The sequence below is a fragment of the Medicago sativa genome, chromosome 7, assembly GCF_051527215.1.
Source record: "Medicago sativa cultivar Bolivia chromosome 7, Bolivia_mono, whole genome shotgun sequence".
Lineage (NCBI taxonomy): Eukaryota > Viridiplantae > Streptophyta > Magnoliopsida > Fabales > Fabaceae > Medicago > Medicago sativa.
The window spans coordinates 75,460,543-75,476,312 of record NC_140755.1 but is presented as its reverse complement, the minus strand read 5'-3'; the positions used below and the strand labels follow the sequence as shown (position 1 = coordinate 75,476,312).

General features: G+C 36.6%; 1 protein-coding gene across 5 annotated transcripts in view; it reads left to right on the top strand.

Annotated features, from left to right (window-relative positions):
- The first annotated feature begins 558 nt into the window (after window positions 1-558).
- The window catches only part of LOC146908503 (WD-40 repeat family protein / beige-like protein), a 31,089-nt gene continuing 15,877 nt past the window's right edge, over window positions 559-15,770 (top strand). For 3 of the 5 annotated variants that reach the window (XR_015020466.1, XM_085730060.1, XM_085730057.1), the window contains exons 1-13: window positions 559-756; window positions 2,556-4,618; window positions 5,212-5,999; window positions 6,929-7,630; window positions 9,042-9,176; window positions 10,493-10,597; window positions 10,748-10,861; window positions 11,674-11,750; window positions 13,005-13,086; window positions 13,374-13,700; window positions 14,083-14,648; window positions 14,814-14,898; window positions 14,995-15,189. Coding sequence is in view for 4 of the 5 variants with exons in the window: in XM_085730060.1 (XP_085586186.1) it covers window positions 2,614-4,618; window positions 5,212-5,999; window positions 6,929-7,630; window positions 9,042-9,176; window positions 10,493-10,597; window positions 10,748-10,861; window positions 11,674-11,750; window positions 13,005-13,086; window positions 13,374-13,700; window positions 14,083-14,648; window positions 14,814-14,898; window positions 14,995-15,189 (5,181 nt within the window). In the remaining variant the exon portion in view is untranslated. Of the gene's footprint in view, window positions 757-2,297; window positions 2,467-2,555; window positions 4,619-5,211; window positions 6,000-6,928; window positions 7,631-9,041; window positions 9,177-10,492; window positions 10,598-10,747; window positions 10,862-11,673; window positions 11,751-13,004; window positions 13,087-13,373; window positions 13,701-14,082; window positions 14,649-14,813; window positions 14,899-14,994; window positions 15,190-15,770 lie in introns of all 5 variants that reach the window. The other 2 variants (XM_085730059.1, XM_085730058.1) reach the window with 2 other exon arrangements.

Here is a 15,770-nt window from a genome sequence, read left to right as displayed (position 1 = left end):
TTTATTTGACAGGTTTTTAGCATTTTTTACTTAGTTTTTTTGTTGTTTTTGAAAGGAAAACTCAAAACTGTTGAAATGTGAGAGAGTCTGATGGCTGATTATACATAAGAATTGTCTGGATTATAAAATCCGAAATAGTAAACTTGAATCCGAATTTTAAAATCCGGAATGCACAAGGGCATTTTTAGAAATTTTACAGGGCGCGGGAGAAGGCAATAGGGTGGGAAGGTAATAGTCCATGTTTAAAGGACCCAAAACTATTACCACTTGGACTAATTCATTATTGATTTTGTTACACTTTTTATTCTTGCATTGGACATTCATCTCATCATTTATATTTATTTTTGATTTTTTTTGAAATATTTATATTTATTTTTATGATATTATTATAATTGTAAATTTAAATAAATTCAATCTAATATACTGACACGTGTATTCGTGCACACAAACTTATAAAACTTATTTAATATCTAACCCGGGCAACGCCGGGTCTCTAAACTAGTAATTAATTAAAAATAAGATTATGAAATGATCTTGATTAGAGACGAAGCCGGAGTTGACAAGTGAAGATATCGGTAAGAATTAACAAAAACGGCAACGCCAACAACCTACTTCTTCCTTACACACTCTCTCTCCGATTCACTTTCTCTCTCTCATAATTCACTCTCTAAACTTTCTCTCTCATTTCCCTCCAATCGCCGATCTGAGCCGCACGATCGAACCAGAAGAAACCTCCGCGCCGGAATCTTCTAGAAGGTACGCGTAACTCTAACTGCTCTCTATTCTTCATTTCACGCATTCTGTTACGATCCGTTCATTCTGTTATTCGGATTCACCAAACTCCGATTCAAATCAATTGAGAATGCACGCGATGCGATTATCTTCTGAGATCTGCTTTCTCTCGATCTCGTACTCGCAATGCAAGTCGATCCAAGTCATTTTGATTTCATCAGTTTCTCGTTCCAGCAAGATCCGGTGATTTTTTTGTGCATTGTTCGATTTGAATTGTTATTAATTTACATGATTTTATTGTGTTCTTGTTGATTTGCTTAGGATATAGTTGAATTGAACTTGAATTATGTTTAGATGTTACTTAAGCTTCTGCGTTTGGCACAATTACTGTATTTATTAACTTAGCTTAACAATGGAGTAAGTTAGTTTGTTATCAGTGTCACTACTTTTGAGCTTCAAGCTGTGGAACTTTACTTCTTAGTATGTTAATAATGAATTTTCTTACAGTGTACTGTTGACTTTCGTATTCGAGAAGATTTCTTCCAGCTGTGTAATGATTTATGGTGTGTTTAGTGATACTGAAGCTTGTATTAATTACTTTTAAGTTACGGCACCGGACCTAATTTTCCAGATCTGGATTTTGTGACTTTAGTGGCGGGAAAATCACCACGACTTTAGTGCATTTTGTGTATTTAATTTAATGAGAGAGAAAGATGAAAGAGAAATTATAGGAGAGAGATAGGCAAAGACACGCCGCCTTTCCCGCCTTAAAGGTTGCAGATCCAGATTCTAATTTTCCCCTTCGGTGTTAGAATACTCGATGAATTGTCGTTATCAAATGTTTTCGGTTTGGCTGTGGTTTTGTTTAACTCACTTCTGGCGGGTCTTATCACGCCACATTAACTTTAAGCAACTTAGCATGTTTCTACTCTGAATATGCATTTATTAAGGGATCACATTTGCGTGCGGTCAAAATTTTCCCGCATCCAGGTAGTCGGTCATCAGTAGTTGTACAAACAAGATCGGACAATCCCGTTTTAAGCTTGGTATCGTAGAATATAAAATAAAAATTGAAGCTTTTTTTTTGGGCTACCCGATCAAGATCGGACGATAACTACCAGTGTCCCTAACTTAGTGAATGCGGCAACAACCCGACTGCAGGGAATCCAATTTCTTTATTATGAGCTTAAAATGGGTCCCACACATTCTTACATAAAATTGATTTTTTATTCTTGGTCAATTAACGGTCCTTTCTTGTGGCTGCCACACACACACACACACACACACACACACACACACATATATATATATGTATATATATACTCTGATGGTGAAACTCGATAGGGATCATTAATGTTAAACAGCATGATAAGGCACTCCCGTTGGAGACACTCTTAGTTAATCAAGACCATTAAATGTTTCACAACTCATTTAGTATCCCGTATGTAGAAAAAGTTGGGCATTGAAGTAATACCCTTTTAGGTTCATTTTATGTATACACACAAACACGGGTTTGCATATTGATACTCCTTTTCTATCTTTGTGATTGGTGTCTTTTCTTACAGACCCACAATGTTCTTGTTTGAAAATTCAACATAATGTCTGTTCTTTGAAAAGGCTTGCCGTAAAATCCACTGTTCATTATCATCAATAATTTGTTCTCGTGGTGACTGTATCTGATCCCATCTTTCCCCAGCTCTGCACATTGGTGCTTTAATTGTACGGATCACCATGGTATCCAACTCTTGAATATTTTTTTTTTCTTTTCTGTTGATCTCTCTCTCTCTCTCTCTCTCTCTCTGAATTTACTTTATTACTTGCAGGTGGATTGAGCTTTCATAATTCAAGTGAACATTTGTTAGTTTCTTCAGAAATAGAATAATGGAAGAGGAGGACGAGCCAAAAGAGATGAAAATATCTGGTAATGAATTAGATTCTCATGGAGTAGTAGATAGTGATACAAAACAATTTGTTGAGAGTCCTCATGAGGAAAATGTAAATGGTAGCAGTAGTTTTGAGGTTGAACACGTAGATGAAAGGGTACACTTGCAAGATCAAGACGTTCATTGTGCAACTACAGTTATGGGTGAAGACCAGTTTGAGCAAGTATCTTTGAAAGATCAAGACAAGAATAACGAGTCTGAGGATTCAAATCAATCACCAGGTTCTGATAAAATACATCGTCCGTATGATGGATATGCAGAGGATTCTCGACACTCATCTGGGTCGCGTTCAATAGAGTATGATTCTTCCATAGTTTCTGACCTGCATCTTGATAATCTCTCTCATAGCCCTGGGTCAGAGGACAAGCAGTTTGCTCCATCATTTAGTTTTGATTCCACTGGATACTCTTCTGTCAAATCTCCACCAATTCCCAGGCAAAAACATGCAAAGCCAAATGTGTCTCCAGAATTACTGCATCTAGTTGATTCTGCCATTATGGGGAAACCTGAAGGTATTGATAAGCTAAAGAATATTGCAAGTGGTGTAGAAATTTTTGAGAGTGGTGAAGAAATGGATAACGTACCTTTCCTAATTGTAGATTCACTTCTTGCCACAATGGGTGGTGTTGAAAGTTTCGAGGAGGATGAGGATAATCCTCCTAGTGTAATGCTGAACTCCCGGGCTGCCATTGTGTCAGGCGAGCTTATTCCTTGGCTTCCTTACATAGGTGATACTGATGATGTCATGTCACCAAGGACAAGGATGGTTAGGGGACTACTTGCCATAATAAGGGCTTGTACTAGAAATAGAGCAATGTGCTCATCGGCTGGTTTGTTAGGAGTATTGTTGAGAACAGCTGAAAAGATTTTTACAGTGGATGTTGGCTTAAATGGACAAATGAGGTGGGATGGAACTCCTCTGTGCCACTGTATACAATTCTTAGCGGGCCATTCTCTTAGTGTTAGTGATCTCTATAGATGGTTTCAAGTCATTACTAAAACACTTACAACAATTTGGGCTCCACGACTAACACTAGCACTCGAGAAAGCATTAAGCGGAAAGGAGTCAAGAGGACCAGCTTGTACCTTTGAGTTTGATGGTGAAAGTTCTGGTTTGCTTGGTCCAGGGGAGAGTCGTTGGCCGTTCGTGAGTGGATATGCTTTTGCAACATGGATCTATATTGAATCATTTGCAGACACATTGAACACAGCTACAGTTGCTGCTGCGATTGCTGCAGCTGCATCCGCTAGGTCAGGTAAATCATCAGCCATGTCAGCTGCTGCTGCGGCTAGTGCGCTTGCTGGTGAAGGTACGGTGCACATGCCACGACTATTCAGTTTTTTATCTGGTGATAATCAGGGTATAGAGGCTTATTTTCATGCCCAATTTTTGGTGGTTGAAACTGCTAGTGGAAAGGGAAAAAAGTCATCTTTGCATTTTACCTATGCCTTCAAACCACAATGCTGGTACTTCATTGGGCTTGAGCATATAGGCAAGCATGGAATTCTTGGGAATACAGAAAGTGAAGTCAGGTTATATGTAGATGGGTCTTTATATGAAAGTCGTCCTTTTGAGTTCCCTCGAATATCCAAACCCCTCGCGTTTTGCTGCATAGGAACTAACCCTCCTCCTACTATGGCTGGTTTGCAACGCCGCCGTCGTCAGTGTCCTTTATTTGCTGAGATGGGCCCTGTTTACATCTTCAAGGAACCAATTGGCCCGGAAAGAATGGCAGGTCTGGCTTCTAGAGGGGGGGATATATTGCCTTCTTTTGGTAATGCAGCTGGGCTACCTTGGCTATCAACAAATGCCTATGTACAGAGCAAGGCAGAGGAGAGTGTGCTTCTAGATGCAGAAATTGGAGGTTTCATTCATCTGCTCTATCATCCTAGTTTGCTCAATGGGCGTTTCTGTCCAGATGCCTCACCTTCTGGTGCTTCGGGTTAGAAAATTTTGATTGATTTTTTCTGTATTATAATATATGGATATTTATACACTGCATATATATATATATATATATATATATAATTAGCTTTTATGTCTACGATAACAAGTTGCAAACTCATTTTTCTATGCATATCAAGTTACAAATTTGTTTACAAAAATTACTGAACAAACTTATCATTGATCAGCCTGTATGTCATAAGTCTATTCCCTAGTGAAGTTGTTATTTAGTTGTCTCCTCCCTAAATCATTAGGGAATATATGTAGTTATTTGATTTTATTCTGCTTCTCTCATTCTTTCTTGGCTTTTAGTCTTACTGATAGACAAATTGTTTGCCAAGGCCTGTGACTTATATGTAATGTACCCCTCCTTTATTGTTTCTTTACTTCTCCATATCTTCTTAATAGATCATTTCCTGTGAACAATGTTAGCTATTTTCAGTGTTTAATATGGTACAACCAACCATTTGCGGGATCAACGATTACTTGTATTTCCTGTCAGCAATGCAAATGTTTTTTTTATGCGCCAAAACATGATTAATTTGCTGAATCAATCTCTGCTTTTCTTATGCTCCCTTCATTATGATTCAGGAGTGCTTCGACGTCCAGCTGAGGTTCTTGGGCAAGTCCATGTTGCTACACGAATGCGACCAGGGGATGCTTTATGGGCATTGGCCTATGGTGGTCCCTTGTCTTTGCTTCCCGTGACAATAAGCAATATAGACGAGGACACTCTAGAACCAGTGCAAGGGAATTTATCTCTTTCTTCAGCTACCACATCTCTTGCTGCCCCAATATTTAGAATTATATCCATGGCTATTCAACATTCAAGGAACAATGAAGAGTTATCTCGTGGTAGAGGGCCTGAGGTTCTGTCAAAAATTTTGAATTATCTTCTCCAAACTCTATCCTCACTTGATGTTGGAAAGCATGAGGGCGTAGGAGATGAGGAACTTGTTGCTGCTGTTGTTTCTGTTTGTCAATCTCAGAAGATCAACCATACACTTAAAGTGCAGCTCTTCACTACACTGCTGTTAGATTTAAAAATATGGAGTTTGTGTAGTTATGGCATACAAAAGAAGCTTCTATCATCACTTGCAGACATGGTTTTCACAGAGTCAACCGTAATGCGTGATGCCAATGCCATTCAAATGCTTCTTGATGGTTGCAGACGATGTTATTGGATTGTTCGTGAAATTGACTCGGTGAATTCTTTTTCTCTAGCTGGGGCAACACGTCCTGTGGGTGAAATTAATGCATTGGTTGACGAGCTCTTAGTGGTAGTTGAACTTTTAATAGTGGCAGCTCCTCCTTCTCTGGTCTCAGCTGATGTCCGATGTTTACTTGGATTCATGGTTGACTGTCCACAACCCAATCAGGTAAAGTAGTGACACTGAATGCTTTTTGCTTTTTTTTGTTTTGTTTTGTTTGTGAGGGAGTAATAAGAACACATTGTTAGTTAGATATGATGCTAAAGCTACAACAAAAACAACCACCGTAGCCTTTTCTCATTAGATAGATTCAGCTACATAGATCATTCTCTCTTATGACAAGGAAACATACATATTATTGGATAACAAAGGTCCCAGGCACAAGTAGCGCCTAGATCAATGCACTATACAATCAATCCAGTTGCTGAGATAACAGAAACCAGAGTCCACACTCAAGTTAAAGAAGAAAAGTACACCAAAACTATGCTAATAGAATTACACCTCCAGCTTCAGCCTTCAGCCAACAGTCCATTACTAAGGCAACGTCATTAGCAGTACAACATAAAGCCGTGACACCAGTACTCATACCCCGATAGGTTAGTTAAGTACCAGCCAGTTCCATCATCATACCCCCGTTCTGCTGCACCTAAATATGCACAAGATTCCAATCTTCTCATGTTATACATTCTTCTTACTTCCTTTTTAAATAACTCGAGACCTCAGCGCTATGCCAACCAGGCAATCTCAAACAAAAACTCGTAGATCAGTGTCCAAAAGTCATACTTCTACATTGGAGCTCATGATCAATTACAATGATTATCTGCCCAAATGACACAGATATAACATCAAGTGTATTTGACAACACACTTGGTCCCGGTGGTTATAGTTTAATCAATGTAGAAACCCCTGAACTAGCTCCAGCTAATATATTGGATGCAAGTAATATGCATGTTTTGGCATTAACAATCTCATTTTTAGTGGTTCTTATGTAGTCTGAGACATTTAACATGAACTTATAATGCTTTGGTTTGATTTTAATTTTTTTCTTAATTATCTAAACAAAATTATACCCATTCATTATTTGCTTCATTTTTCAGGTTGCCAGGGTGTTGCATCTCTTCTACAGGATGGTTGTCCAGCCTAATGCATCTAGGGCTAACACATTTGCAGAAGAATTTCTAGCAGGTGGTGGGATAGAAACTCTTCTTGTTCTCCTCCAGAGGGAAGCTAAAGCTGGTGATAGTGGTGTAATGGAATCATTCTCTAAGAATCCCGAACTTGAAAAAACAGAAATTGATGGTAGTAATGAGAACACTGAAAGAAGTCAGGACGACGAAGGATCAGAGGATAAAAGTGAAGCCAGCATACTTGACAATGATAAACGCTCTCAATCTATTGACAGTGGCAACAGTCCTCATCCTCGTTCTCCAGACATTAACAGCGACAGGATGACATTTGCCTCTGAAACTTCTTCTGTCAAGAATCTTGGAGGCATAAGTCTATCCATTAGTGCTGACAGTGCTAGGAAAAATGTCTACAATATTGATAAAAGTGATGGCATTGTTGTAGGGATCATAGGTCTTTTAGGTGCTTTAGTAGCTTCAGGACAACTGAGATTTGTTTCATGTGCCAGTCCCGATACAACAAGCAATCTTTATGGTGTTGGACTCCATGACAGGGGTGGTACTATGTTCGAAGACAAGGTTTCTCTTCTACTTTATGCTTTACAGAAGGCTTTTCAAGCAGCACCTAACAGGCTAATGACTAACAATGTTTATACAGCTCTGTTGGCTGCCTCGGTATGGCTAACTTCCTCTAGCATATACCCACTGCATATGTCAATGGAAACATATTAGTGGCAGTTACTCCTATACTGTTACCTAAATAGATTTTATTTTACTTTTTCCTTTGGAAGTTATATTTTCAATATCATTACTATGTTTTTTTTCATGGTATGTCTTATTTTTCGTTTTTGGTCATGATTAGCTTATATGTTAATATTTTCATAACCAGCATATATGCATCAATATTGAAAATATGAATGTTTTTACATTTATAAATTGTACTAGCAAAATTTATAGTTCTCATTGACTGGATTAGGCAAAAGTATTGTTTATATTGATCTGTCAACATGCTACCTATTCTAACTGAATTCTGGAATTATCATTCAATGTATGAAATCAGCAAATTTAGCTATTCTGTCTTGTCTTGTGCAGTGTTGTCAATAGAGCGGCTATAATGTAGCAAAATTTTAACAAACCGCTATTGTTCTGTGGTACTTGCTTTAGTGCAAAATTTGTCAAATAATGACTACAGTGTTGTTGCATAGCAGAATTTGAACTTACTGCTATTTTCCGCAATCTGCGATTTACAGCAGTGCTCGTGTCCTTTCATGTGTCATGTATGTGAAAGCATTCGTAGATATTGTCTCTGTTCACCTTTACTGCAAGGCAGTTTGAGCAAGTTGCAACTCTGCTTTGTAATGTCTCATAACTCTTGGAGCATTTTCGATTTTATTGTGTCTGTGGGCACCTTCATTCTTAAGACTCCATATAATATTCCTCTATGAGATATTATGTCATCATTCTTTAAGACTCCATTGGTGTTCCTCTTTGGGATACTTTGTTATCGTATACTGTTGTTCTAGATTGTAATTAAAACCACTGAATACCGATAAATATACCTTGGATCTGAAAGTCTCTAAATTTGCATGATTTTTGCATCCCGAAAATGGGCATCCAAGATATAGGGATACCATACATACATCTGTGAAGAAGTTGGCCCAGCATATGTCTCTTTGGAATTATTTGAATCTTTTCTCATGATGTTGTTTCAATGATGCATCTATTTGATCAAAATACTGTTGTCTTGTTTCACATTTATGTTTGCAATTTAAAAAATCATTCCCGAAATTCTGTGACAGTGGCCATGCAAGTTTCTTGAATTAACTTCTTAAAAGTCCATCTTTTGTATGAGAGGAAATTTTTTTATACATTGACTAAAGCTTTTTTGTTTCTATTAGAAAATGGAAGTTCATTAATTGAATGGAGAAAGCATCTTGCTAATATAAATGCAAAAAATTCCCCATTTTAACATCAGACTGCATAAAAAACAGAAAAACATGAAAGCCTCCTTGAAAAATCTTGTATAGAAATTGCCGAAGTGGCTATATTATGCTCATTAGTTGATTTTTTTGGCTTTTTATTTCAGATCAACGCCTCTTCTTTAGAGGATGGACTAAATTTCTACGATTCTGGTCATCGCTTTGAGCATTCACAACTTTTATTGGTGCTGTTGCATTCCCTTCCATTTGCACCTAGGTCATTGCAGAGCAGGGCATTGCAGGTAGTAGCTCATTACTTCTCATATGCATATAGTGTTTTATATATTGCATTTTATTTGATTTAGATGTTTACAGTATCATGTGTTTTATACTTCCTTGATTCATGTATTTGAACTACTCAGTTCACCTTACTACTACTTCATGGATGGGCTGCTTAGTTTAGCATTTTGGTTTTCTTGTTACATATTTACATTTTACTCATTTTTAAGGGCTTAAATTTGCTGTTACTTTAAGATGTTAAAGATAATGATGAAACAGAAGACTGTATATTCACCTAGGCTGGTACAAAGCGAAACTAACTACAGGATAGGTTGTTACTTTGTCCACTTTTTCTGTTATTTTAACTCATGATTATTTTGACCTATTGACATGTTATTATTCTATTGAAAAGGAAACCTTTAAAAGTCTTATATACTCTGTATTTGAAAGACCTGCTTTTCCTGATGTTTATCGTTGCTTATTGGTGATGTTCAACATGTCGGTTCTTTCATAGTGTCTCACTGGTAGATACACCATGGGACCAGACCCGAAAGGAGACTATCTTATTCAACCATTTTATCTATCTTCACACATTCCTTTTTTCCCAGATATTTTCCACCCTTTTCAAATAGAACAATAAAAATAAGGTGTTATTGTGTCTTAAGTTCCGCAAAACATCTCAATTTTTTTTTTCTGGTACTATGTGACCAGTTTTGTTTGTTTATTGTATTAGTTACCTTTTTATGTCATAGTTAATTCAATGAATGTCCATGTATATAGCCCAACAATATAAAAAGTTTTCTTATAAAAATTTACCTTTGGAAGTAAGATGTTGGAACTATTATCTAAATAAATTAAATATACTGAATTTACTAGAATATTATCGATGAAATACTCTTGAAACAATGTTCTAAAGAGCAGTGATTACATATACTGCACTAGTGGTTCTTCCTCTGGCTGAAACTGATAGGTTTAGTTTCTTGAGAAAAAGTTACAGAAGTTACACACAAATGACAAGGATTTGAGAGCCCGTCCTCTCCTTAACCAACCGGTTTATAGCATATAATTCCACACTTAATTCAAATAACAAACTACTATTTATAAAGTTACATACAGTAGACACACACCTATTAAAACATTACTAACACAATTAATTGATACCATTAATTAACATAACTGCTCCTAATAATATGTTAACTACCACTAATAACATATATCTGCCCAATAATATTTACTAATAAGAGGTCTAACACAAGACTTCCAATGATGCATACAGTTCTTACTTGAGATTTTTTCTATGCCACCTAGATTTAAGCTGCTTGTTCGTGTCTATTTTCAGGATCTTCTATTCTTGGCTTGCAGTCATCCTGAAAATAGAAACAGTATGATAAACATGGAGGAATGGCCTGAATGGATTTTGGAAATCCTGATCTCAAGCTATGAGGTAATAACATGTGTGCGTAGTTTTTTTTGGTCTCTTTTACAAAGTTCACAGGCATTAAATTAATGCCAACTTCTTGTATAGTATTTGTTTTGGGTGTGGTTTTTGTGGGAAATTCTTTGACCGTGTTAACTGCATACTCTTTGCTAACAGGTGGGTCCAAGCAAATTGTCTGATTCAACAAGTGCCGGAGACGTAGAAGATCTGATTCATAACTTCCTAATTATCATGCTAGAGCACTCAATGCGCCAAAAGGATGGATGGAAGGTTAATATTTGTTTGGATTTTTAATTCTTTCATGTAGAAATAGTTCATGTTACTTCCAATTCTTGTCCATTTTGCTTTTTCATGAGTCATGTGTTGCTGATGACAGCGTGCACATGCAATAGTTTGTTTGCCCGCTTTCTGTTTTCTCTATTAAATCTTTGTCGTTTGTCTTAGGTTGTAACTGTTGAACGTCTAACATTAAACTGGGCTTGAGCTTTCAATGAATTTGTAAATAAGTTTTTTTTTTTATTCACCGGAGTTTCCTTAGGCTTGCAGATGTGAAGAAGGCTGTATTTTTCCCCCTCCCTTTTATTGTATTGGAAGAATTTTATTCCAAGTAAAGAAAAAAGTAAAACTTTGGGGGGGTGGGGAAGGGGGGTTAGGTTGCATAACATATTTTAAATAAAGAAACAAAATGAAATACTGGAATCAATGAGGCTTAAAAATGTACCCGAATTGTCATATTGATAACATACATCTTGACGTTTGTGATTAAAAGATAATCTTTTAGATCTTTCCCATACTTGTTGGTTTAAAGCAATGACTTGTCTACAAAGGATTAAAATTGAGTTTTAAGACGTTTTGTAATATTCTATTTACTAATCACATAATTGTGGTCATCAAGGGGAAGTAAATTATGTCCTGCAGTTTGTATGTGAAGCCACAATTGACTGCTGAAATATTATGTAACTTATTAGTCATCATTCTGTTGGAATTTAACTTCTGTTGTCAACGTCCATATCTGTTTGCTCGCATTAGTTCTGGTTTTATGAGGCTGATTCAGGCTACTTAATGTTACTCCTTCTGTTCAGGATATAGAAGCAACAATTCATTGTGCAGAGTGGCTTTCTATTGTAGGTGGATCTAGCACAGGGGAACAGCGAGTAAGGTAAGTTTATACATCCATCATGATTTCTTTGAGCATTTACTTATCATTTCTACTCCGAGTATTCTATTCTTTTTGGTTTACTTTGATGCTGTTTGGCATTGTTTCTGAGCTAAACTTTTACTATCTTTTTAGTATGGACATAAAATCATTCATGAGCTCTGACCTAACAGACAGCGCAAGTCTTTAGCAGAGTTAGTCCTTGACATGCTACCAGAGCCTCTATGATCAAGTGGTTAGGAGTTTAATTCTAACTGCCCAGCATAAGGTTTGGTGGCCCATTCCACTGTCCATGCTTCAAGGTCTAAGGGCTTGAGTTAGTTTTTTTTTTGAATGGCAAATTTTAGTTGTTAATGTTGGTATACTGTTGTGGGTGGGGGTTGAACCCACAACCTCCTTATCCCCCCAGTCCTTAACTCCCCCAGTCCAACCACCTTATATCTCCCTTGAGTTAGGGGGTTTTGTTAAGTATATTAACAATTCGTTAGTTTTCACTTGACCACTGAAGCTTTTAGTTGACCTCCATTACTTGACAGAATATTTTTGACATCATCAATTTTTTTTGAAGTGACCTCCTTTTCCCTAAGTTGTTTAGGAAGTATTAACTATTCTGGTGTGATGTGGAAAAGTATACACAACTGCTCATAACATCATGACTTCCAGATTATAAAATTTGAAGCCAAGAAAAAATATACCAGGAAAAATTGTATGTTCCACTTGAGTTTGATTGAATCAGCTTTTGCTAAATTTTGAAATTTGATAAAAGTTGATGAACCTTGTAAACTTGATGAGGCAATATGAAGAAGCTGTGCGGGTATATGTTTTACATTGGTTGATGGTAATTCAAAGAGGACAATTACGTCGAGACATACTCAAAGATAACATTTAGAGCTGTAAAAATATGTAAAATAATGAGATCACACACCTTTTATTGATAATGATTTTACAATAAATACATCGAGTGCTTTATTAGTAAGCACTAGCCTCAGAATTTGTATACTCTCGGAGTAATAAAAATCAATCTAGGAAGTTGTACGATTAAAGGAATATCTAAAGATTCTTAATTTTAACAAGAGCCATAATCCCAGTCTATGTTTGTTGAACATATTATAAAAGTTTATGAAAAAGAGTTTTATAAATTCTTTTATACTACCATATTACTCTTTTGTCTTGATTGAAAGTACCTAGCAATAGTTTACAATTTTTGGTTTCATTTTATTTATATAATCATTCTTTTTTGGGTCAATTTCCTTATAGGCGTGAAGAATCGTTGCCTATATTTAAAAGGAGACTCTTAGGCAGCTTGTTGGACTTTGCCGCTAGAGAATTGCAGGTTCAGGTAAATCTTGTTTTCTATTTTTACAGAATTATAAAGTTCCGTGCTTGATATGCCATGCCATTGTAATGATATTCTTTCTTCTTTTGTTACCTCCTCCACCAAATTATTTTTGTTTTGAAATGTATATAACACTTGGGAAACAAAATCTCTATTACTATGCCGAAGCACACATAGATACCAAAATCATATGCTAAAATGATAAGTACAATTATCTATGTTTCTCATTTTTGTTAAGAGTGGAAGAAAAAACAGTAATGACGTCTACATACAGCTTTCCCTTGCTGCAGACTCAAATTATTGCTGCAGCTGCGGCTGGTGTTGCTGCTGAGGGATTGTCTCCAACAGATGCTAAGGCTGAGGCAAATAATGCTGCCCAGTTGTCTGTGGCCTTGGTTGAGAATGCCATTGTGATACTTATGCTTGTTGAAGACCATTTACGGTTGCAGAGCAAACAATCTTCTTCACGCACTGCAGATATATCTCCATCTCCACTTACTACTTTGTATCCAATAAGCGATCACTCAACGTCATTGTCAACAATTGACGAGTCAACAGAAGAAGTTGCGGACAACCGAAGTTCACTATCCGGTGGCTCAGGCGGAAACCCTCTAGATGTATGCTTATAGTAATCTAAAACTACACATGCATGCTACTTGTCATAAATAGATAAGTATTTTTTATTTTATTTTTGTGCATCTCCAATGCTGCTTCTGTTATTCCTCCAAAATTTAATGCATTGGTGACATAATGTTCTATTCTCCACATATCTTTTTTTTTTTTTTTTTTTTTTTTTTAACATTCCTCGTTTTATACTTTTTATCTCTTAACTTTTGTATTCATCTTTCAAATTTACGAAAATATGTGCAAGCTTTATTTTTGTCTTTATTGCCATTGCATTTGCATTCTTTACTATCTGATTTGTCTATTCCTCCTCATGTCATTTTTGTTCTATCTATTTCTATATTGGCGAAACTCATACTTTCATGATTTTTGAAGGCCCTTTCTTCAATGGCTGATGGAACCGGTCAGATCCCTACATCAGTGATGGAAAGGATTGCGGCTGCAGCAGCAGCTGAGCCTTATGAATCCGTATCTTGTGCTTTTGTGTCACATGGGTCCTGTGCAAAGGATTTAGCTGATGGCTGGAAATATCGGAGCCGTTTATGGTATGGTGTTGGCCTTCCACAAAATCCAGCTGCATTTGGTGGTGGGGGAAGTGGATGGGATTTTTGGAAGTCAACTTTAGAGAAAGATGCCAGCGGAAACTGGATTGAGCTTCCTTTGGTGAGGAAGTCCGTGGCAATGCTCCAAGCATTATTGCTAGATGAATCTGGACTCGGTGGTGGTCTTGGTATAGGTGGAGGATCAGGCACCGGAATGGGAGGGATGGCTGCACTGTACCAGCTATTAGACAGTGACCAACCATTCTTATGCATGCTTAGAATGGTTCTTCTATCGATGAGGGAAGACGATAATGGTGAAGATTATATGCTGATGAGAAATTCAAGTATTGACGATGTGGCTTCTGAAGGAAGAAAACCGCGATCAGCTCTTTTATGGAGGTAGAACAATCCCTTCAATCTAAAATTGTGTGCGTGTTTCTGTCCTAACAGATAAATTTCATTAACCTAGCATGTTAATTGCATAATTCCATATTTTATTTTCATTATCTGATGTTTTTGATGGGTTGATCTTGTCTTTTAATTTTTATTTTATAATTTCAACAGTGTTCTCTCTCCTGTACTCAACATGCCAATTTCAGATTCTAAGAGGCAAAGAGTCTTGGTTGCATCTTGCGTGCTATATGCTGAGGTTTGTATTTTCAGCTAGTCAATTTTAATTTTTTTTTCTCTTTTGTCTTCTTTTTGTATACAACGATGTAGTTACCATAATACTACTCTTTGTCAGGTTTACCATGCTGTTAGCAGAGACCAAAAGCCTCTTCGCAAACAGTACCTTGAGGCTATATTACCACCATTTGTTGCTGTCTTAAGGAGGTGGCGCCCGCTTTTGGCTAGCATTCATGAACTTGCTACTGGTGATGGTTTGAATCCTCTTGTTGCCGATGACCGTGCATTAGCTGCTGATTCCCTGCCAATTGAGGTGCTTTGCTGTCCATTCCTTTAAATACACACATTAAAACATATGTAATAAGAATGGTTTGGCTTAGTTTTATATCAATACCTTCACGTTCATGTTAACACATTGCTTAGTTTTATGGAAAAACAAAGGAAAGAGTGAGAAAATTTGTTATTTTCCTTTGTTTGGTACGCAAAAAGGAAGAATGAAAGGTGGCATTTTTCTCCGGTTCATCCCATGAGGGAACATAAAGCTGATGGAATAAAGACATTTCAATCATAAAAGATGAAAATAGCGTGTGCTCCATGTTCCGTTTCTTACTTTGACATTGCGTTATGTTACTCTTGGGTGTCGTTTCATGTCCCCTGCATTACACAATCTTAGTTGAATCGATTATGTTTTTTAATTTATGGTAAATTTTCATTACATATTATTCAGTGTTTAAAAAATATTAAATTTTCTATTTTTTTTTTTTGTTCTCTTTACCTCTTTTCATTTCTACTGATGGATATTTTTGTCATTTGAAAAATATGTTTTTTTTTTTCTCCCCTCTTAATTTCTACCCAATCAAACAAGGAAAAAGAACACTTACATTTCTTTCCTTC